The 25446-nt window shown below is 35.3% G+C and overlaps 1 protein-coding gene across 6 annotated transcripts in view; it reads left to right on the top strand.

Annotated features, from left to right (window-relative positions):
* The window catches only part of PJA2 (praja ring finger ubiquitin ligase 2), a 71407-nt gene that overhangs the window by 34833 nt on the left and 11128 nt on the right, over positions 1–25446 (top strand). For 5 of the 6 annotated variants that reach the window (XM_059175622.1, XM_059175624.1, XM_059175623.1 and 2 more), the window contains 3 exons: positions 1837–2022; positions 11731–11916; positions 17206–17317. In XM_059175622.1, coding sequence (XP_059031605.1) covers positions 1837–2022; positions 11731–11916; positions 17206–17317 — 484 coding nt within the window. The remainder of the gene's footprint in view (positions 1–1836; positions 2023–11730; positions 11917–17205; positions 17318–25446) is intronic. The other variant, XM_059175628.1, reaches the window with a different exon arrangement.

Here is a 25446-nt window from a genome sequence, read left to right as displayed (position 1 = left end):
TGAGATTTCCTTTTTAAATAAGTTAAGTTGCCAGAAATTAATAAAGAAAGCTTACTGTAATTGTTAATGAGATACCAAAATTGGAACTGGAATATAGCTTCAAATTTGAGAGGCTTCGTAGTTGAGGAAACTTAGTTCAAGAACTCTGGTTTTTTTTTTTTTTTTTTTTTAAGATTTTATTTATTTGACAGAGAGAAATCACAAGTAGACGGAGAGGCAGGCAGAGAGAGAGAGGGAAGCAGGCTCCCCGCTGAACAGAGAGCCCGATGTGGGACTCGATCCCAGGACCCTGAGATCATGACCTGAGCCGAAGGCAGCGGCCTAACCCACTGAGCCACCCAGGCGCCCCAGTTCAAGAACTCTTTTAAAACTATTATCTATGTTAGATGTTTACACTGATACAAATCTAGAAATGGTTTACTTAGATTATTTTTTAGATTACAGAAAATTTTACAAAATAAAAGCAATTAGGGTCCTATTCAACTGAAGGAATATCTTTTACTTGCTATGCCAGAGCTATATAGCATTCCTTCTCCAGAATGCTCGTGCTTTGCTGCCTATCATTTACTGAAGATTGGAAGTTGATTTTACTTTTTTACGTGTAACTTCTCAGAGCTTACATTACATTAGTGCTACTCTTTTTTAATAGCATTTTGATCTCTTCGGTTTATCTGCCTATTGAAGGAGGAACTCATTAACTAGTCTAGTTAATATATCATTATTAATATAACCACTAGTGATACATCATCATAAAAGTTATTTCCTACTAATTATCACTTCTTTCAGAAACAAACTAAAATTTATAATTTCTTTTTCTTAAAAATCATGGCACCAAAGGGAAATCTTTAAGGGGATTTTTTTTTTAAAGATTTTATTTATTTGACAAAGAGATCAGAAGTAGGCGGAGTGGAGGGGGGGAAGCAGGCTGCCTGCTGAGCAGAGACTCTGATGCAGGGCTTGATCCCAGGCCCCTGAGGTCATGACCTGAGCCAGAGGCAGAGGCTTAACCCACTGAACCCCCCCTCCCAGGTGCCCCAAGGGGATTCTTGATCAGCATGGTTGATATGGTTGGAAAGGGCATTTAAGATTTATTTTCACCATTAATAAGTACAAGATAACTGTACTTTAAGAGTGGTTAAATGTAACCAATTAACCAAAGTTAAAAAATATAACCAAAAGTCATTTTCTGAGGTTCTTCATTAACCCTTCTATCGTACATTTTGGTTCCTTATCTACATATTTTCTTGCAGGGAAATTTATTTTGTGTTCACAGTTCTACCAAAAGATGTTAGTAAAGATTAGTCAGTGCAGCTTTTTATGAATTTGAATCTCATTTCACTTTAAAGTTTTTTATAAAAAAGGAAGGAAAAAATCGTTAAGCTTTTGAAACATGGTAATAGTGGAAATTTATTCATAAAGAATATGTCCCCAGTTGTCAGTATGTAATTAGAAAGTTGTTTTAGTCGGGGTAGATGAGTAATAAATCTGTTATTTATTTCAGAAAACATTTAATTTATGATTACCAAATTAAAATTTTATTTAGATACACGTCTAAAAAATAAAGAACCCTGTATCTAAGCACCATGGAATTACTTACTTTAGTGAAGAAAATAATGAATTGACATTTCTGTGACTTGCCTTATGCTTTATTCATCGGAAAAAGTTACATTCTGCTGAATGTATTTATTTCTGTCTTTACTTTTAAAATATTTTTTTTAAATTGACTTGGCACCCGATGAAGCATGTGTGGCATAGTCGTACACTGTATACTGTGATGCCTCCAAATGACAAATGCACAAATAGTGACGTTACTGTATTTCTGTTCTGAATTTGCAGTTCAGAATGCAGTGACGGAGAATGGTCTGCCTCATTGCCTCATCGGTTTTCTGGTACAGAAAAAGATCAGTCATCAAGTGATGAAAGCTGGGAAACTTTGCCAGGAAAAGATGAGAATGAACCTGAATTACAGAGTGATAGCAGTGGTCCTGAAGAAGAAAACCAAGAATTGTCTCTACAGGAAGGGTATGTTTAACAGTGAGATTTATTATTTTTATGTGTATCGTCTGAGAATTGTATCCCATCACATTCAGATGTTGGGGATGCTGTTAATTTGCATATACAAGCCTCTATGTAGGACCAGTAAATCCTACTGATCTTTTTTTTTTCATTATGCTTTTGGTATTTTACAAAGATCAATTAGATTGAAAATTCTAGTAATTTCATTATCTTTTCTTGAGATACAGTATATATTTCCACTTTGCGTTAAAGAAAACTTGGACATATAAAAGCTGTTTTGACGGGGCACCTGGGTGGCTCAGTGGGTTAAGCCTCTGCCTTTGGCTCCGGTCATGATCTCAGGGTCCTGGGATCGAGCCCCGCATCAGGCTCTCTGTTCAGTGTGGAGCCTGCTTACCTCCTTTCTCTGTCTCTGCCTCTCTGCTTACTTGTGATCTCTCTCTTTGTCAGATAAATAACTAAAATCTTTTAAAAAAATAAAAGATGTTTTGATTGAGTTAGGTGTGAGTGAATTAGAGCTGCTGTTGCTCTGCAGTGGAGGTGATGGTGAGGGAAGGGGTAGACACAAGAGGGAAATCAGTGATTTATTCACAGATATGGAGAAAGTTAAAAAAGTTGAAGTTTTAATATTTCTGTCTAACTGCAACTGACAATAGCTCTGAAATCAGTGATTGTTAATAAGTGCCTTTGTCTTTTCCTAACTTTAATAGGAATGCTCTAGTTCTAGGGGTTGTCAGACTTAACACTGTGAAGGGCTGGATAGTAAATATTTTCAGCTTTGTGTGCCAGTCTCTATTGCAGCTACTCAACTCCGGTGTTGTAGTGTAAAAGTAGCTGTAAGATGATTTGTAAATGAATGGGTGTGGCTGTCTTCCAACAAAATTTTATTTATAAAAACAGTTGGCAGGTTGAAAATAACCCATGGGCATGGTTTATAACCCTTGCTCTGATACTTCCCAAGTAAGAATGATTCTGGCTGATTTACACACACAAAGCAGTACAGGTTGATTTATACACACACACACACACACACAATTTTTTTTTCTAATATCCCCATTATTACTTTATAGGTTTTTAGCAGGAATATTTGTCAAATTTTATCAAAGTTTTTTTTAACCATCAGTGGAAATTATCATAGTGATTTTTCATCTTTGACCTAATGATAATGAGAAATTATCTTTTTAAAATTTTTTACATTATTTTTTAAGATTTTATTTATTTATTTATTTGACAGAGATATACAGAGAGCCAGAGAATACAGGCAGGGGCAGTGTCAGAGGAAGAAGGAGAAGCAGGCTCCCAGCTGAGTAGGGAGCCCAGTGTGGGGCTCGATCCCAGGATCCTGGGATCATGACCTGAGCCAAAGACAGTAGTTTAACTGACTGAGCCACCCAGGTGCCCAAGGAATTATTTTGTTACCAAATTTCCTGATAGTTATCCTAGCTTCTTAAAATAAACAAAAATGATCACATAGTCATAGTTTGTTGTTTTAATGAGCTGCTGGATTCTGTTTGCTAATATTTGACATAGGATTTTTACGTTGAGATGCGTTAAGTGCCATTATGTCTTTTTTCTGGATAAGTGTGATACTTTGCCTGGCTAAAACAATGTATGTGTGCTTCTTTTTAGCCCTTTGATGTTTATCTTATTTATTCCCTTAAAGGTTGTTTAAATATTTTACTTAAATGGCTTATTTTAAAGATTTTTAGTATTTTCTTATGAAACTTAGGCTTGTGTTTTATTGTGAGGTACTATCTATTTAAGTGTTTTTTCTGATAATTGGTTAGTTCTAATTTTTAGTCTCTCATGGAATCTATTTTGGTAGATATATTTTCATAACTTTCACCTTGGACTAACATTAAAATTTGTACTTCTCAAAAGGTATAAATTTCCAGCTTGAGATGAATTCTGTAAGGTATAAGTACATTAGAAAATCTGTAAAGAAAGAAATTTATGAACGTAATTGTTTTGATAGTGATTGAAAATGTTTTTTTTCCCTCATCTGATTTTATGTTTGATCTTCTTGAATCAATATTAGTTTACTAAGTATTATTAAATTGTGGTAGTAATTATTCATTCAACAAATATATATTTAGGAATTAGTATGTACCAAGCATTGTGCTGGATTCTGGAATTAAGTGAGCAAGACAAACTAAGATTCCAGCTTGAAGCTTACACGGTGGTGGGAGAGGCAGGTATTAAGCAAAATACAAACTTGATGAATTACAAACTGTGATAATGACTGTGAAAGAAAGAAAACACTCATATGATAGAAAGCAACTAATAGGCACCTGTGTTTTTTCCATTTTATTTTATTTCGTTTCTTTTCAGTGTTCCAGCATTCATTGTTTATGTACCACACCCAGTGCTCCATGTAATACATGCCCTCCTTAATACCCACCACCAGGCCCTCCTAACCTCCACCCCGCTCCGCTTCAAAACCCTCAGTTTGTTTCTCAGAGTCCACAGTCTTTCATGGTTTGTCTCCCCCTCCATTTTCTCCCAGCTCACTTCTCCTTTCCATCTCCCACTGTCCTCCGTTTTATTCCTTATGCTCCACAAGTAAGTGAAACCATATGATACTTGACTCTCTCTGCTTAATTTATTTCACTCAGCATAATCTCTTCCAGTCCTGTCCATATTGATACAGAAGTTGGGTATTCATCCTTTCTGATGGAAGCATGATACTCCATTGTACATATGGACTATATCTTCTTTATCCATTCATCTGTTGAAGGGCATCTCGGTTCTTTCCAAAGTATGGCAACTGTGGCCATTGCTGCTATGGGGTACAGATGGCCCCTTTTTTTCACTACATCTGTATCTTTGGGGTAAATACCCAGTAGTGCAATTGCAGGGTCCTAGGGTAGCTCTATTTTTAATTTCTTAAGGAATCTCCACACTGTTTCTAAAGTGGCTGCACCAACTTGCATTCCCACCAACAGTGTAAGAGGGTTCCCCTTTATCCACATCCTTTCCAACACATGTTGTTTACTCTCCTGTTAATTTTGGCCATTCTCACTGGTGTAAGGTGATAATCAATGTGGTTTTGATATGAATTTCCCTGGTGGCTAACGACGAAGAACATTTTTTCATGTATCTGTTAGCCATCTGTATGTCTTCATTGGAGAAGTGTCTGTTCCTGTCCTCTGCCCATTTTTTGACATGATTATCTGTTTTGTGTGTGTTGAGTTTGAGGAGTTCTTTATAGATCTTGGATATCAGCCCTTTGTAGTGTCATTTGCAAATATATTATCCCATTCCGTGGGTTGCCTCTTTCTGGACTGTGTCCTTTGCTGTAATAGGCACCTATATTAATTAGAGTGGCCAGGGAGTACTTCTCTCAGGAACTGACCTTTGAGCTGGGATCTCAAAGATAAGAATTCATGGTTGAGAAGAGCTTCCTGGGCAAAAGGAAAGGTAAGAGCACAGGTATTAAAAAGAAAAGGGCTTGATATGTTTAGAGGTAGTGGGGCTGAAGTGAAGGAGTGAAAAGAAGAGTGATAGGAGATGATGTGGCAGGTACCAAACTATGCAGGATATGTAGCAGCTGGAATTCATTCATAGAGCAGGGACATTTAAGTGGACAGTGAATTGCATAATTGATCTGACACAAATTTGTAAAAGATTCACTCTTAACAATTTGTCTCCAGAATGAATTAGAAAGGTATTAAAGTATAAAAGAGAAAAGAAAGTTGGACTAGCCCTTGGACTAGTGAGGATTAAAAAAAAGTAAACAAGTTTGAGAATATTTTTGAGTTATAAGTAATAGGAGCGATTGAGTGTGAGATGAGGGAGAATGAGAAATCAGTTATGACTGGGTTTTTTGGTTTGAGCAGTGGGTAGTTGCTACTGTCATTGAGATAGAAAGTAAGAACTCTCTTTGGAAGTTTTAAGTGCCATTTAGATATGCAGTGTAGATGATAAGTAGATGCTTGAATATTTTTAAGCTTAAAGGAAATGTCCCAGATTATAGTTAGATATAGAAATGTATGACTACAAACAGAAACATTTATGGTAGTCATCAGCTACTTGCATTCATACCGTACAATAATAAAGGCCAGTAATTCATTAAAAAAAATAAAAGTGAGGGATGGTTTAACAAGCACTCCACTTTGTGCAACACACAAACACAAAAAACTGAGCATGTAGTAGGCTACAAAGCACAGATTAACACATTTCAAAGAATCAGTATTCTGCAGACTATATTCTCTGACACAATGCAGGTAACTTAGAAATAAATAATAAAAATATAAAAATTTTAAAAATCCATACATTTTAAATTGTTCATCCTCCTAAATAACCAGTAGGACAAAAAAATTATAACTGAAGTTTAAACTGCTCTCTACTTGCTGATAATGAGAATACCACCATAATTAAAATTTGAGGGATGCAGTGAAATTGGTAAACAGAAATTTATCTTTCTAAATGCTTAAGTTAGAAAAGAAAAAAATCTGAACATGGAGGAACTACGCATTTAACTTAAAATAGAAAAGGAATATGAAAATAAAGAAAATAAGGAAATAAGAATTAAAATTAGGAAAGATAAGAGCATAACTCAGTAAGTTAGAAAAGAGTTATGATAGAAAGGATCAAAGAAATCAGAAGGTGATACTTTGAAAAGATTAAGAAAAATAGATAATCCAGTTGTATAGTGAACAAGAAAATAAAAACAAGGCACAAATAAATAATACTGAAATACAAAACTGTACATAGCCACAATTACAATAAAGACTGGATAGAATAAAAAGAGTACTGTGAATTTTGTACCAGTAAATTTGAAAACTTAGAAGATACTGATAAATTTCCAGGAAAATAGAATTCACCAAAACTTATGGGAAGCCTGAATAATAATATAAGTATTACAGATATGTAATCAGTAGTTTAAAATCTTACTGTGAAGGGGTGCCTGGGTGGCTCAATCAGTTAAGTGTCTGCCTTCAGCTCAGGTCATGATCCTGGCTCCTGGGATTGAGCTCCACGTCAGGCTCTCTGCTTGGCGAGAGCCTGCTTCTCTCTTTCCCTCTGCCTGCTACTCTGCCTGCTTGTACTGTCTCTCTATCTCTCTATCAAATAAATAAATAAAATCTTTAAAAAAATAACAAAATCTTACTGTGGAGAAAACAACTAATCCATGTGGTTTTAGAGTTAATTCTCTTAAACTAAACTTTCAAGGATCATGACACTTCACTCTATAAGAGAAAAAGAGCTATTTCTCCAAATCATTCTAAAAGGCCAGTGTAACACCTGTGCATGAATAATTGCTGGACAGTATTGAAATTAGTGTTTTAAATTAGTATTTTTGAATGTAAATTAGTGTATCATACTTGTATATTTTACTTTAAGTTTTTCCTGCTGTTTTGGTGACTTTACAAACTTTGTAAATATTCTTAAAATGCTTTAATAAAACTTAATATTTTCCTTACTATTCTATTTATTAGAATAAAGAAATCGTTCTTCAAATTAGGTGCTAGGGTTCCATCTTTGTGACTGGATAACATGGAACAGGGTACCATTGATTTTATAAGCTCTAATTCCTTTTGAAGCTTTTTTGACTTTTTAATTAAAATTTCAGTTACTTTCCTATGTACTTTAATTCCAGGATAGGGATTTGAAATCTTAAAAAATTTGCTATACAATTAGACTTATTAAAAATGAGCTTATGGTTCAAGCTTAGCAGCTACTTAACATGTATCTGACTTAGAAAATGAAAACCAATTAATTAAATATCAGTTAATTAGGAATGCTTATTATGCTGTCCAGGATTTTATAAAGTTTCTTATAATATAGATTATTTCATGAAAACCTCAGCCCTTTAAAATGTTAGCATTAACCCAAAGGTTTAAATTTTGTGTTGCAAATAATTGATACTCAAATTGCTCATTAGTTAGCTAAAGGAAACCATTCAGAATGTAAAGTTGGAGTAGTATTTTCAGAGGTTTTATTTGATTTGTCTACCTTTCATTTTCTTCATTTCTCAGAAGATTCTGTGATGCATGGTTATATAATAGCATATTATAAAACTTTTAATTGAAAATTTCTTTAAAATATTCCATGTTGACTTATTAATATATTTTGGTAATTTTAATATTGTTATTCACATGTTATTAAATCTAGTTTCTATTATTGAGGAATGGGGATTTTTAATCATATAGCATGAAGAGAACATCAGTCTGTTTAGCTGAAGCTTTGAGTTAAAGCATAGTCAAGAAATTTGATGATGCTGAAGGTTTTCTAGGATTTTAACTGGAAGTAAGTTGTGGGGATACATTTTGAAGCATTTTCAGTTTCCTCTCGTGGCAGCAGCATTCATTTCCTCCACTGTGCTGGAAGTGCTCAAAAGGACAACCTGGCAAATGCCCTTCCCAGTTGAAACACCAAGGGACTTTAGTGGTGGTTGTGGTAGGCACAGGCTTCCACATCTTCCATCTACTGGAATTTTTTTTTTAGAATTGAGCCTTTGGAGACATGTTTAGATAATATGTCTTTTTAAATCTCACAAATTACTGTAAAACTTGACAATGGCATTTTATTAATTTTTGAGTTGCCAAAATGAAGAAAGGTCTAAATTTTTGTGAATGTGTTACAAACGGTATGTCTGGCATGTGTGTAAATGTGTATGTATAAGGAGAGAGAGAAGACTAAGATACTGCTTTATATATTTTCAAGGTTTCTGAAGCATTTGAACTTACCTTATATGCTTACCTTCCAATAGAGATACTTGTTTCTTTTATTAGCTCACAAAATGAAAGATACTTTTGACCCTATTTGTCAGAATTTTTTGTTGTTGTTGGGGATAAAGAACATAATTCCTTTTGTTAAATATCAAGACAACTTTCTGGCCCAGCATAGTGCCACGCTTCTAGCCTGGTAAATTTTGTTTAAATGATGTGAATTTAGGTAATATATTGCAAGTATATAATGTATACTACTTATTTTCTGTTACTGTGACTACATTATTATGAGGCATTAAAGACAGAATCAAATGTTTAAGCAAAATATGTAGCCAAGAATTCCTCATATGGTAAAAGAGTATTAATGAGTGTTGTAAGTTACTTATATCCATACATACTATTTATTTCTTATACTGAATCATTTTCACCAGCATATTAGAGTTTCATGTTCTGTGTCCAAGTACAGAGTAGTAACTGAGTCATTTTGATGTCTGTATAATAGGAAAAAGAAAAGCATTTTTTTAGGAGTACATTAGAAATAACAAAAATTTCCAAGAACTATTCCAGGTCAATCCCCAAATTATTTATTTATTAAAGGATTGTTTTTCAAGGATTTATTCTTAACATTTGCAACACAACTAGAGTACCTATTAAGTGCTAAGCATTTATTGCAAAGGGGTGAAGCTACAATGATGAAAGACAGCACTATATGCCTTTGGAAAACTCTCAGTCTGGGAAGAGACAGGTGAGTCACCAGAAGGGTTATAAAACAGTATGGTGACTGCTTTCATAAAGGTATAAACAAAGAACTATTGGTTAGGAATTCTTGATTTTGCATTTTAAATCCATTTTGGGTCTCGTTTTTCTTTGGACCTAAGTATAATGCATGAAAGGAAAATATCCACTATCTTTATATATTAGGTATTAAACCTTCAACAAATTAAGCATGTTTTGCTACGCTGATTTCTCTGATTTTACTAGACAGACCATATTAGATACTAAATCTTATAAACCTGTTATTTTTGAAGTGTTGCTTAGGACCTGAGATTAAAGAAACATGTATGGGTTTAGGTGTATAAAGAGATACTAATTCTGTGTCTTTAAAATGTGTTGATTCTTATATGTGGGCATCATCTACATCTCTTTCATAAATGTTTTTATCCCCATAGTTAAATTTGCACATTAGGATGAATAAAATTCTAATTAGAACTGCTCTTGCAATATATATTATTGTATAATATTTTTCTTCTTAAAATCCAAAAACTAAAATTTATCTTTGTCTGAATTATGCTCTTATAATTAACCTCCTTTTGATATACTAAACACTATTTTCTGTTAAATAAAATAAATATAAATAAAATCCTGCCATATAATTTTCTTAGTTATAAGTTCATAAACTACCTTTTGTTTAGTCATTGCAGTCTTAACTTTTGTTGCTCAGGTGTTACAGTTAATTCTTCTCAGTGTGATCTTTGTGTCCATACTTTTCTTTAATGTATGAGTTGTGTAATTTAACAGTCTTGTCTGTGGCTTCTAGGTTTTACATCATGCTTACAATGACACACAGATTTTTGTAAAAATTTCTCTCATGATTCTTCCAGTACTTATATTGTTTTAGAAATGGTGGTGGGTGCACATGAATTTTTAAAATACAGATTTAGAATTTGCTAACAGGTAAATAATGACATAGAGATTTAACCTCCTTCCCTCCAAATGAATACACAGTTGTCCTAATGTCATTTACTGAATAATTCTTTTTTCTGTTGTTCTGAAATGCTTCTTTTTTCTCTTCCTTTTTTTTTTTTTTTTTTTAAGATTTAATTTATTTGACAGAGATCCCAAGTAGGCAGAGAGGCAGAGAGGCAGGCAGAGAGAGAGGGAAGCAGGCTCCCCTGCTGAGCAGAGAACCTGACGTGGGGCTCGATCCCAGGTCCCTGATCATCACCTGAGCCAAAGGCAGAGGCTTAACCCATTGAGCCACCTAGGCACCACACTTCTTTGTTTTGTTTTGTTTTGTTTTAATCTATATAACTGGTTTGTTTGTCCCTGTTCTTGTGAGCTTATTTTCTAGTGAGAGAAAGACTAACAATGAACAAGAAAATGACAAGTAGAAGTAAGTTCTGTAATGAAAATAAGCAGAGTTATGTGGTTAGTGACTGGACAGCTACTTAAAATGAGTGGTTAAAACAGGCCTTTTTGAGGAGCTGACATTGACTTTGACCTGAATATTGAGGAGGGAATAGCTGTGCAAAAATCTGTTGAAAGAACATTTCAGGTAGAGGAAATGGCCCCAAGGTGGAAATGATCTCCAGGTGTTCCAAAGGTAGAAAGCTTAATAAGAATACAGTAGTTAGGGGGAAGAATGGTGAGAGGTAACAGTTGGAGAAGAGGTCCAAAGAGAAAGCATGTTATGATGTAGGGATTTATAGGCCAGGCTGAAGAATTTGGACTTCAACTGTGAAGGGATACTACTCAAGAGAGTTTTATTACTTATTTATTCATTTTTAAGAGAGATATTGAGCATACATGAGCAGGAATGAGGGTGTCAGGTTATGGGGAGAGGCATGGGGGAGAGAGAATCTTAAGCAGGTTCCACGAGGAGCCCAGTGCTGGGCTCAATCTCACAACTCTGAGATCATGACCTGAGATGAAATCAACAGTTAGAGGCCTAACTGACTGAGCCATGTAGGCACCTCAAGAGCAGTGTTTAAAAATTAAAATAGTCTAGAATGATTTTTTTTATTTTTTTTTCTGCACAAAGAGGAAATACAGGAGCATAGGTAATTTTTATGTCAAATAAATAGGTTCTTATGTAATTGGAAGCTATTACTACATACATATGACCCTGTAACAAATTTGCTTACCTTTTAAACAACTTTGCAGTTAAAGAAATCAGACTTTTAGAATCTTTAGGTGCCAAGAGTTTAGAACTCAAAGAATAAAGAATCTGTTTGCCCTAAATAGAACTTTTTTTAGAGAACAATTTTATAATGTGTTTCAAAATAATATTATTTTTCTTCCCTTAAAATGTTTGTACTAGGGAACAGACATCCTTGGAAGAGGGAGAGATTCCTTGGTTACAGTACAATGAAGTCAATGAAAGCAGCAGTGATGAGGGTAATGAGCCTGCCAATGAATTTGCACAGCCAGAAGCTTTTATGCTGGATGGGAACAATAACCTTGAGGATGACTCCAGTGTGAGTGAAGACTTAGATGTGGACTGGAGGTATGTAACACATGTTATTACCATGATTAATTGTTAATTGTGTAGAATTTGTTCATGATTCTAAATTGTGAAAGCTGTGTCTCGGATCTCTCAGACGTGTTCACATTTTCCCATCTGTCAGACTTCTTCAGGGCTCATTCTGATGTCACTTCCTACATAGACTCCCTCCTACTTACTCCAGGTAGTGACCTCTTTTCCTCTTTGACCTTTGACCTTGAAGCCCACCTTATAGCCTAGTTGTTTATAAACTCCTGGTTTGAGGTTTCTAACTTTTAAATGTAGCACTTCATATAATCCTTAAAAAAAAAAAAAAAAAAAGAGTCCTTAATAAATACTACTTGAAGAATTTCAAAACCTGTGATTAAATCAGACGAATCATAAGAATATAGTTATCCTTCTCTGTATGTAAAATATGGAAAAATAATTGTACCTTCCCAGAAATGCTGAAAGTATTATTTACTTTATGCTGAAAAAGAATAATGAACTTCAAATAGAAGAAGCCTATAAATTAAGTGGATTATAGAATTGTTATGTCTCCTGATGTAATGGTCAGAATTTAATTGGTTTGGCTTACAGTTAGATTTATCTTTCAAATGTGCAGGAGGTCTCTGGAAGCAACTAATTTTGAGATATAGAAAGAATATACAGTCCCACTAATCTCTTGTTACTTTTTCTGAAGAAAATATGGCTTGGTACTACCTTTGTTTTCATCTTTACACAGATATATTTCTAAGAATTTTTCTTTTTTTTCTAGCTAAAATTCCATTACAGAAAATTTAGAAGTATAAAGATACAAAAACTCACTGATACGCCCTGATAACTGCAGACTTCTAGAATTTTATGTTTTTGAGTCCTCTGTATCTTTAGTGTCTCTTTCTGTGTGTGTAGTTACTTCTTTGTAGTTCTCCAAATTGTTCCAGATATGAAACTCAGCATCTCCTTGAAATCCTTAGCATTTCCTGTTCTCACTTCCCAGGGGGCAAAAAAATTCTATGTGCAGAGCAGACTTTTGTTAACCATTTTGTGGAGGTAGGAAGTGGTGTTTCCATCACAGCCACACAAACAGTTTATAATTCCATTTTGAACATTCCTGGCTCCAAAACCCATGTTCTGGCTTCCCAGACTTTATGGAAAAGCAGTGACTCACCTGGTCCTGGTCTTGCTGATCTTGGTGCTCTCATCTCCCCTCCCCCATGCCTGCCTGTTACCCTCTTAGACTGAACTCCTTGTTGCTGTCTTCTGTCTTCTTTATGCAAAGTCATTCCTCATAATGCTCAGCAGATGACAGAATTGTTGATTTAGTTAGCATCATCTGTGCATGTTGGGAGGCAATTACGGTTTAATATGAAGAAATGTTTTCTTTTGCACATTTTCAAATTTTTATGAAAATAATTTTTTTACAGCTCCATTACGTAGATGCTCTACTCTATAGTTGCACTAAAATTTAATTGATCATTTCTCTATTGAAATAGTGCAGTAAACGTTTCCTCTCATATAACTTGTTCTGTACTTCAGGTTAATATCTTTAGGACAGCTTAGTAGAGGTAACATTACTGAGATAACTGGTATTTATTAAGATCTTGATACATATTTTAAATAACTTTCAAAACATAAAAATTTAAAGAAATAATTGAGAGCTTTTTTGAATATAATTTTTAAACTTGAAAACTTATTATTTTGGGTTCTAATTCATTGATGATCTTTCTGGACACAGCTGTTGTGTTAAGATTTTAGAGATGTTGCTGATTGTTCCCAGATTTGGGGAGCTTCAGGGTAGTTGCGCTTTTTGGTTTTGTTTTGTTTTGTTTTAAATATGGAAAGCATGGGGCATCTGGGTGGCTTAGTGGGTTAAAGCCTCTGCCTTCAGCTGAGGACATGATCCCAGGGTCCTGGGATCGAGCCCCACATCAGGCTCTCTGCTCCATGGGGAGCCTGCTTCTTCCTCTCTCTCTCTGCCTGCCTCTTTGCCTACTTGTGATCTCTGTCAAATAAATAAATAAAATCTTTAAATAAATAAATAAATATGGAAAGCATTTTAATTTTGATTTTTAAGACAAAATTCTGAAGGTTACTCTTTTGAATTTTATGTGGATTTGTCAATAGCTCATTATTTGCTTATGTGGTAATATATTAATTTATGTGGCAATCGCTGCAAGTTGATAAAGTGAAAATATGATTTGATTTTCATACTAAAATAATGTCATTTTGACAACTGAAAGGAAAACTCATGGCAAACAGCAGCAACTCTTACCTCTAAAGCCAAAACAACATTTTTTGTTGTTGTTGTTCTACCACAACTTAAAAAAAGTTTAAGCTTTTTGGTTCTTTATTTTAGTTTAAAAGAAAATTTTAAAAATACTCTATCAAAGTTTATTTGTTTTGATGATGTCACAGAAATGTTACAGAATACCCAGAGAGTACATAAACTAGTGTGGTGGGAGTTGTTTCGGATTTAGACAAATTCCAGCTATACCCTTTATTTACCTTTTGATAACTATTTAACCTCTCTATCTTCCTATAAGAAACTAGGGTTATAATTATTAACCTGATAAGATTGTGGGAAATTAATTCCCTGTGGATGTGACCATGAATTTTTTAAACCAGTTTGAAATTACTTCAGACTTACAGAAAAGTGGCAAAAATAATAACAAAGAATTTCCATATACTCTTCACTAATATTCCCTAAATGTTAACATTGACCACATTTGTGTTATCATTTTCTCTTTCCTTTCTTTCTCTATATTTGTGGTACCTTTTCCCTACCACTTATGAGTAAGTTGTCTTGTTACCCATAATCTAGAATGAAGTCCTGAAGAACAAGAACATTTTCTTTCGTAAGAAAGTAAAATCTTCAAAATCAGGAAATTCATACTGATAACAATACTGTTCACTAATCTGCAGACATTGTTCAAATGTCTGTAGTTGTCCTACTAATGCCATTAGAGAATTTTTTTCTAGTCCAACCAAGACGACTCATTGTTCTTGCGTAACATGTTTCTTCACTTTTAATCTAGAACATTTCCTCAGTTTTTCTTTGTCTTTCATAACCTTGACATTTTTGAAAAGTACAGGCTGTTTATTTTGTAGAATGTCTCTTAGTTTAGATTTGGTGTCATGATTAGGTTCAAGTTATAGATTTTCAGCCGAACCACCAAAGAAATGACAAAAGGTTTTTCTTAGTTCATATCAGAAGGCATAAAGTGTCCCACTACTGGTGATGCTAATTCTGATCAGTTGGTTAACGTGTTATCTTTCAGGCCTCTTTGAGTACTTAGTGATTTTTATCTGAAACACTTAATTACCATGGTGATTGGCAGATGAATGATACTACAATTTTTAGTATTAGCTGATTATTTTGCAGTGACCAGATTTACAAGCAGATTTTTGCTTTGAATGTCTAGCTTTGTTTTACTCTAAAGAAGAAAAGAATTAGGAGATAGTTGACTCTAACCATTTGAAGGAGTTTTCTGCAAAGGAAAAGTAGACGTAATTTGTGTTGCTTCGGCGGGCAGAACTAGAGCACTTACTTGACATGAGTCAAATTTCTGATAGGGTTCTTCCACATGGAGGAAATAGTTTTGCTGTTTCTTGAATGCCTTCTCTGGTGCGATCTCTGTGCCAGGCATGTGTATGCATTGACTCATTAATTTGTTTTATAGATGAAGAAATAGAGTAACAGTTAAATAAAATGTTCACATTGTCTAGCTCTGAGTTAAATGTGGAGTTGAATCCCTATTTTATTGACTCCAGAGCTCTTCGTCTTTGCACTATATCTCACTGCTAGGGTGAAGAAGTTCTAGTGTTCCAGGGGAGGTTGGATTCACTAATTTCTAGTTTTAATTTTAAAATCTGTGATTATATGAGAATGATTCTTCGTACTATGTGGTCTCTGCTAGTTTTAAAATACTACTGAGGTTTAATCTTGTAAGAATATGTTTGTATCTTTTGGCAATAGATTTGTAATTTTAATGATGGCACGAAAATTGACATCAAAATTATTTTGATCTAACTTGTATAATTGGATATTCCTGACTGTATTTGACTTCTCATAGGAACACAGAAGTCAACAGAAGTTTGCCTTTAGGTAGACAAAATAAGCTCAGTTTTGGAGATACTAGATTTGAGGTGACAGGAGTTAATCAAAGTAAAGTGCCCCTCAGAAAACTAAAAATGTAGGGCCCCTGGGTGGCTCAGTGGGTTAAAGCCTCTGCCTTCAGCTCAGGTCATGATCCCAGGGTCCTGGGATCAAGCCCCGCATCAGGCTCTCTGCTCAGCAGGGAGCCTGCTTCCTCCTCTCTCTCTCTGCCTGCTTCTCTGCCTACTTGTGATCTCTGTCTGTCAAATAAATAAATAAAATCTTTAAAAAAAAAAAAAAAAAGAAAACTAAAAATGTAGGTCAAGATCTGAAGAGGGTTTGGAATTAGATGTAGGTTTAGGAATTAACCTACAGAGAGGATAACTGAGGAAATGAACTTTAATATAATTTCCAAGGAGGCAAGATTAGAAAGAAGAGGACTGAGGATATACTGTGGTTTCCAAATTTTGAAGTATATGGTATTTCCAAGACTGGAGGAAAAGGAGGAATCTATGTATGTCGAGGGGTGGAGGAAGGAGATTAGGACCAGAATAAAACTTACTTTCTACAAGGGGATTATAGTCCTTTAGTTTAAAAAGGGGGGGGGGGCAGTTAAGAGCTAAATATTTTTTAGTCTGAATAATGACTGAGGAGGCCTACTTCTCAGGAAAATAGAAGAGAGATTAAAGAGAGAGACTTGAGAAAATAAAATATTTTTTTAAGGCCTCAGTGATCAAGCAATAAAAGGTGAGAAAAGAAAAAGAGGCTTTGACTATGATAGAATTGAAATAAATGCAGTAACTGTCTTTACCATGATATCATGTAAATTTGGGTTAGCAGTTCAAAGGAACAGAAGAAAATCTATGGGAAAGACAGGAGGGAAAAGTACTACCTTTATTCCTGCCCTAAGCTATCCCTGGAGTTAGAACTAGAAACACAAGAATTTTTCTATAAATTTTATGTCACGAATATGGCAGCTTATTGGAAGAGATTGTGGTATTCTAACTTCTCGTGCTTAGTATTTTACTTTTCTGTTGGGTTCTCCCTGCCCCTTATCACACAAGATTTCTATCCAAGTATTTTGTTTATTTTAAAATATCTTTATTAAAATATCATTAAAATATTTAATGTTTTCTGCTTACACTGTTGGTGTGCTAATATAATTATGTCTTCATAAAGATTTCCCAAATCATGTTTGTATTTTTTTTCCCCAGCCTGTTTGATGGTTTCGCAGATGGACTAGGAGTTGCTGAAGCGATTTCTTATGTGGATCCTCAGTTCCTCACCTACATGGCGTTGGAAGAACGCTTAGCCCAGGCTATGGAGGTATTTTAGTGACTCACACTGATGCCCATATTTTAAGTTGGTGGGATGCAAAATAATAAAAATTGAAGGATTTTATAACTGCTTTTAGGAAAAGGTGAATAGTTTTTCGTCAATAACACTTATTGAATAGTGATTGCCACTAGTATATGTACATAAATTACTCTAGACATTGTGCCAATTTGCCTGTAATTTTCAGTATTTCCTAGTTAGTACAGAATAGAAAATGTTTTGCTTACATTTAGAAAATATACTTTTCCTTTATTGAATTTTCTGGGTTTGTGAATCGGAATATTTTATATACACACAAAGGTATATTTGTGAAATGAAATTGGCAATCTCTAAGGATATATTACAAATCACTTCTCTTTTTTTGTCCTCATGGCTTCTAATGCCACTTAACAAAGTTAGAAATTTTACTCCCATTATTTCCATACACATATATACTTAAATAAGTGTGGCACATAATTTTGTCTTGCCTTATTTTCCTTATTTGACTGAAACGCAAATACTTACTTGTAATTGTATTTGCATAAGGTCAGAAGCCCAAACTTTTCATGTTTGGAAACTTCCACTGCACTAGTAGATCCCATTATTAAAGTCTTTTTTCAAATTACTATTTCTGAAGTGATTTCCAAAGTAGAAAAATGATAATGTGAATCAGTCAAAAGTGAGAGAACAAAAATGAATGAGAAAACTTCCAGAGACATAACAGCATCTTATCTTGAAATTTTCTGAGGTTAGAAAGTCCAATTTAGACTCATAAATTAGACAGTAGTTAGGTAGGTGGTTGGGTAGATAGACCGACCTATCTATCTACACATACACATACTTAAAGATAGGTCTGTTTTGGCATCACTTTTTTTTTTTTTTTTTAACATCTTGTGTAATCTTCCATAGAGATCATTGATCAGTTATATGTTTTGTTTGGTATCTCTTTTTTTAAAGTAACCATAGCAGGAATACTGTGTACTAGGAGAAAAGTCAGAAAGAACATCATAAGACAAGACACTTAGGACTTCTTGCAGATTATTTTTTGCCTTACTAGAGTCCGACACATGAAATAGTGGCACAATGTGATAGCTTGTATCAGAAATAGAATATGTAAAGATCAAGGATCACTAACTTCCTTGAGTTCAGTAATTTTAAGTGACTGCAATGGAATATATATATCCTAGAGTCTGGTTTCATAGTTCTTAAACAGTTTTTCCCATTAGTATGCTAGTGGTTTATGATTTCATGCAGTATAGAGATATCTTTAAAAAGAAATCTTGAGAATTAAAATAGAAGTTTTATTATTTGTTACCAGTGGAAAATGTGACATTTGATTGGCTTCTCGAAAAAAGCAGCAGAAAGATTGGTCATTCTGTGTAGAAGCATTAGCAGAGCGGGCAAAGAAAGAGTTAAGAAGCATAGTGTGTCCAGGGAACTTACGGTCTCCACAGTGTTGGCTCTTAGGGAACCCAGTGACAGGTCATTCTGACCAATCTGTCCTCCTGCTTCTGACTGATGGTCTTAAGTGTCTCCTTTCACTACAGTTTAACAGCTTCCTCAGCTTTAATGCTCAGCTTTATTTTATTTGAATTCAGTTGACAATGAATACAGTTCAGTCTTCCTACCATTCTAGAAATCTTTCTTTTTCTATGTCTAGTATCCAGTTATTTAATCATGAAATAATTTATATTATTATAAATTATAATAATTTATCTGAAATAGTTTATAATTTATGATTTTTCCTTTTAAATTTAACAATGGTCTTTAAATGAAACAACAACAACTAAAAACACAAACTGTGTGCTTTTATTTGTTTTTTTCTCAAGCAATCTGATCTCTGCAGCACTGGTTGTTTTCATTTCTGTTATTTTCCTAATAGCAGACTGATCTGTTTTTCCAGATAGAGGCTTTTGGTGAAAATACTGACAATAAACATGTGTCTCCTATCTTGTCTCAAATTTGGGTGTGAACAGGACGAAATATTTAAGATCTTTAACTGTTTGATACAATGATAATAAAGCTTTTTATTCCAAACCAGTTTTGGAAAAAAAAATATTTCCCTTTGCACAGTTATGTTGGCATCTAAAATTTTTTAACATAAACCCTAAACAATATTGTTTACCCTATCATATCTTTTTGCAATAAAAACACGTTCAAGATGTTTGGGTGGCTCAGTGGGTTAAAGCCTCTGCCTTCGGCTCAGGTCATGATCCCAGGTCCTGGGATCAAGCCCCCAATCAGGCTCTGTGCTTAGCAGGGAGCCTGCCTCCACCTCTCTCTCTGCCTACTTGTGATTTCTGTCTGTCAAATAAATAAATAAATCTTAAAAAAAAAAAAAAAAAGAATTTAAATACACAAAATTGGTTTAGATTGAGTTAAAATTGATTGTTGCGTCCAGCTGATCAAAAACAAATTTATAAATGTTGATAAATATTGAAACATAAAGTAAAATTTTACCAGAAATGCATTTCTTAATTTCCTTCCTTATTAAATTTTATGTATTCCTAAGATGAGATATAGTTCAACATCAGTTTTGCTTTTCATCTTTATGAATGTAAGCTTGAGAAACCTTGTTCACATAATAAATTGGTGGGAATGGAAGGAGTTTATCATAGTAATGTCATTTAGTTTTTCTGAGCCAGAGTCACATCAACTTGACAGATTATCTAGATCCTCCAGTTTTCTTGAAAGCAGGTGACTGGAGCCTACCTACAAAAATGTTACTCACGGTGCGCCTGGGTGGCTCAGTGGGTTAAAACTGCCTTCGGCTCAGGTCATGATCCCAGAGTCCTGGGATTGAGCCCCGCATCGGGCTCTCTGCTCAGCAGGGAACCTGCTTCCTCCTCTCTCTCTCTCTGCCTGTCTCTCTGTCTACTTGTGATCTGTCTGTCAAAAAAAAAAAAATGTTACTCAGTCATTACTTCAGTTTGACCCCAGTATTTCATATTGCCCCTTTGAATGGGTAAGAAGTATGCTTTTATTTATAACGTGAGAGAAGATTAATATAAAAAGGAATATGGGAATGTAGAACCAGCAATAATACTTTGACTGCAGGTACATTTTTAGGCAGATCAGTTTAAGGAAAGGTTATGAAAGAAAGTTAATTGAATTGAAATTGAGTCTCTTAAGACTCTCCATGCCCATGGGCCCCTAGAAAGTCTTTACACATTACAGAGCACCTCATATATACTGCGTTAATCAGCCTTAAGAAAGTAGTTCATGAGGAAGAGCACGTGCTTTTGAGTTAGATGGATTTATTTAGGCTGTGTGACCTTGTACCATCCATTTAACCTCCACAAGTTTCAGGTCCTCATCTACAAAATGGGAATAATAAAATTTACCTTATGGATTATTTTGACATTATTTTAAAGCACATAGTAAAATAGCTGGTGCAGCGTAAGTTCTCAGCAAATGGCTGTATTGAAAATTTATTCAAATCAGTCAAACAGGTGGTAATCATCTGGCAAATCTGGATTCAATTATCATTCAAAAATCAGTATTACATCACTTGTTGTAAATCTTCATTCTTTCGAAACTAAATAGTGCTTTATTCTTTAAAAACCAGATTTTGTACTGACAAAGGATTATGCTACTTTAAACCCAAGTATATTCCAGTTGTGCTGTTTAGTCTATTTTATTGTCTTTCTGACATTTGGACTAACTTACAAAAATATATTATAATGTTTGGGGTGTAGATAGATTTTTGTATTTTTATGGATTTCCTTAGCAGTGGTTTTAAAGGAGTCTCTCTTACTCTTGTTACTTATAAGTGACTCCAGATCACCTTAAATATTTGTCAGTACCAAGCTAATAAATTATTTTTACATATGTGAAATTCCAGGTATGTATTAGCGCTGCAGATGGGCGGATAATCATCATAAAGGAATAATGAACCTATAGAGACAAACATGTATCAAAGCATAAGTATCTTACCAAAAATGGAACTTGCTTTAAATAGTACCGCCCCCCTCTTTTTTAAAACATTTGGTACTAGTACATATGAATTCTTGCATTCTGTCTTGAGAAGTACACAGGGAATTGGAGGAGATTCATGATTATAGTTATATGAGAAAGAAGGGACAAGTATTAGGCTATTACTTCCCATTTTCTGTTTCCTGATGCGGAAGTTTAATATAAAGAATTGTTAACTATAATTGGTGATTAGAGTAATAAGGATTTACTTAGTAAGAAATAAAGATACTTCTAAAGAATATAGAAAAAGCACATACAAGGAATAGCCCCCACATGTCGGACTCAGATCACTTAAGAAAGAGTCCCACTTCACTCCAGGGCTGGGATTCAAACTTTGATAGAGTTGGCACAGCTGTGACTTGCTGAATGGCATAGAAGTCTAGTGCTGCACTGGCAGAACTTGCTGGAAATCAGCCCTGGGGTGCTGCCGGGGAAGGCTATTTATAGGGAGATGTCTAACTGGAAGCAGTCCGCTACAGAACTGTCCAGGGTGGATGCTGGGGGAGCTGCTGGCCCCTGAGTGCTGCTGGCAGCTTGCATTACAAGAGCTAGATGCTGGAGAAGCTGTGGGCATTGCCAAAGTCTGCTGCTGGAGAGAACCACGCATGCCATGGAAACCTGTGTCAAGTAGACACGCTGGGATTAGAAGCAAAGCCCTTTTCCTTCTGCAGTGTCTCTGCAGCGTCTTCTGTGAACAAAGCTTAATTAACAGTGTGACAGCTATCAGAGAAAAATACTTAAATAGCCCAAATCCGTTTTCACAGAGCTGACAAAAACAGTGAACTTAGATTTGAGGAACAGTAATAACTGGAGAACAGACCAGTTGGATCCCATACACCTTTCTACACGCATTTGAGGTCCTTTCAACAGCAGTGCAACTATTCCACCTAACGAGATACACCTATTCTTAAAATGGAGAGGTTTTCACCCTAGCTCAAGAATGAATAGATGAGCAGACTCCAAGGGTCATTATATCCATCACTAAATATTAATTACTCTACAAATTCAGTCAGTCACATTGAGCATTCTCTTATATAAAATTAAATTGTAAAATTAACTGCCATATGAAATAAAAAAGGGAATGAAAAAGAAAATGGTTAGCAGATACAAATAAACACATAACAAGCTCATAGAAAACATGCAAAGCCTACTAGTCCTTGTTTTTATATTTGGTCGCAGGCTATAGTTGAGAGCTGTGGTTTCCTTCTTCAGTAACCCATTCTATATTTTATGTGCCTTCAGCAAGAATCTCAGCTGGTTAGGCATCTTTACCTGATGGAGTGACCTAAACCTACATTCCAGAAGAGTATGTGTTCTTGATCATCCTGCCCTTTTTTTGGACGATGTTGTTTTTGATAATTCACTCTTGGGCATAGAAATAATAAGAGATATACACTCCAAGCGGGATTATCACAGGGTTCTCAAGATGAGAAAAGCTGGTCTGTGGAAGGTATGCTACTTCTACTGGAAGAAGGAGGCTCTGAGTGATTTGGGAATTCAAAATAGTCCGTTTCCACTGAGCCCAACCAGATGTTCCCATTTTAAGTATCAGAATCCTGATTAAGCCAGGGGGTGACACAGCTTTTGAGAAACTTGACAAGACAGAATTAAACTCTCATTTTAATTTAGCAGTTCACACAATTAAATTTTGTGTTTGATTTTCAGAGATAAGATATTTGTTCTAGGGCTACCGTGGAAACTGTGGTTCTTACACAGTACCTTGCTCTGAGAGTTAGTGGCCCTGAGTTTGTCTTTTCTCTTCATATGTGAGCAGGGACACTCTAAAGGATCTCATCCCACATTAGATTTTACAGTCATCATTATTGCCATAAGGTCAAGTGCAGCAGGCACCTGGGCTCTCAAGACACATGTATTAGTTGGCACTTCATTGCAGTGGACCCCAGTGGTAGTTTGATTGTGATTAATGTGATTATTTGTAATCAGGCTTTGTATTGATAACATTTCATTTCTGTTGGCCAGAAGCAGGAATAGCAGATTCAAGGAATAACCTTAGGAAGAGCACACACACCCCACCCCCACCTCCGCTTGGGGCTGAGATCCAGGCTCTTGGGAGGGCATAGCTATGGCTCTTAGAGAAGTGCTTGTGCTACTCTGCTGGCAGAACTTGCTGGAAATCTGCCTTCTGGAGTGCTAGAGAAACTGTTTACAAGGACATGACTAACTGGAAGCACACTGCTGCAAAGCCACCCAAGATAGGTGCCAGGGGAATCTGCTGGCTACCTTATATAGCATCTGTCAGGCGCTGGAGAAATGACATGTGCTTCTGGAGCCAGGTGATGGAGAAGCCCCTGGCACTAGAGGTGCCTCCTGCTGGAGAAGTCATCTGTGACACAGAAGCCCACCATAGGAAACCCTTCCACACTACGGGCCTTCCCAGAAAGCCCACTAGAACCAAGCAGCAAAGTACTTCTGTGAGATCTCGCCAGAGCTCTCTATTGACAAAACCTAAGGTCATGTAGGCCAACAAGGGAAAAATATTCAAAAGGCCCAGATCTATTTTAACAGACAGAAATGAAAGGTGAATTTGGAGCTAAGAGTCAGTAATTCCTTTTCTGGCACACTGTCTTTTTGCAGTCTCTGCAAACTCAGAGTCAAATTGGTGTTCAGAATTATTAGGTGTATTTACTAACTCTTATGATGAACTTTTTTTGCTTTCTCCTTTTCTTTGTTCTGACTGCTTAGGCCTTGGCCATATGGTCTGTTTTAAGTTATGTCAGATTCTTTTTGGAAAGACATAATACATTGTGACATTATCCAAGCTAATCCTGAAGAGTATACAAAAGGTTATGTCTGCCATCCAAGAGAGGGCAATGTTAACTGTCAGGTAGAATCCTCCTCCAGCTTCCTTTTTATTGTGGTAACATACATAATGTAAAATTACCTAACCACTATTTAGTATACAGTTAAGGAGCATTAAGTACATTGTGAACAGTAAGTCCCTGCTCCTTCCTCTCCCCAACCCTTGGCAACTACCATTCTACTTGTCTCTGAGTTTTACTACTTTTGGTACCTCGTTTAAGTGGCATCTGTATTTATCCTTCTGTGACCAGTTATTTCACTCAGCATATGCTTTAAAGGTTCATCCGTGTTGTAGCATGTGTCAGAATTTGCTTTTGAAAGCTCAGTATTATTTCATTGTATGTATATACCACATTTTTCTTGGCTTTATTGAAGTATCAGTGACATATAACATTTTATAAGTTTAAGGTGTACAAGGTGTTCGTTTGATACACTTACATTGAACAAAATGATTATCACTGTAGGGTTAGTTAACACCTGCATCACCTCACATAATTTCCATTTTTTTCTTGTGGTAAGAACATTCGAGATTTTTACTCTCAGCAACTTTCATGTATATAATACAGTATTGTTAACTATATCACCCTGTTTGCATAGATTCCCAGAATTTATTGATCTTATAACTGGAAGTTTGTACCCTCTGGCCACCATCTCCCTGCTTCCCCTACTCCTCACCATTCTACCCTCTGTTCTCTCTGTGAGTTCAGGTTTTTTAGATTCCACCTGTAAATTATATGATTGGGTACTTACGTTCTCTGTCTGACATATTTCAGGTAGCAAGAATTTTTTCTTTCTTATGGCTGAATAATATTCCAGTATGTATATATAGGTACCTCATCTTTATCTGTTCATCTATTGATGGACATTTAGGTTATTCCCATATCTTGGCTATTGTGAATAATACTGCAGTGAACATGGGAGTACAGATACCGCTCCAAGATCCTGACTTCATTTTCTTTAGATGTATACTCAGAAGTGAAATTGTAGGATCATACGGTATTTCTGTTAATATTTGGAGGAACTTTTATACTGTTTTTCATGATGACTGTACCAATTTATATTCTCACCAAAAGTTCCAAGGGGTTCCCTTTTTTCTACATCTTTGCCAATACTTGTTCTTTCTTGTCTTTCTGGTGATAGCCATTGTTAACCCTTGTGAAGTGATACCTCACTGTGATTCTGATTTGCATTTCTCTGATGATTAGTGATATTGAGCATCTTTTTATGTACTTACTTGTTTGTATGTCTTCTTTGGGAAAATATCTGCTCATTTCCTCTACCCATTTTTAAGTCAGTTTTTGGTTTTGGTTTCTTTTTCACTGAGTTGTGAGAGTTCCTTTTATGTT

Source organism: Mustela lutreola, chromosome 5 (genome assembly GCF_030435805.1).
Source record: "Mustela lutreola isolate mMusLut2 chromosome 5, mMusLut2.pri, whole genome shotgun sequence".
NCBI classification, from domain to species: domain Eukaryota; kingdom Metazoa; phylum Chordata; class Mammalia; order Carnivora; family Mustelidae; genus Mustela; species Mustela lutreola.
The sequence above is the reverse complement of the archived record's forward strand: the minus strand, read 5'-3'. Positions and strand labels throughout refer to the sequence as shown.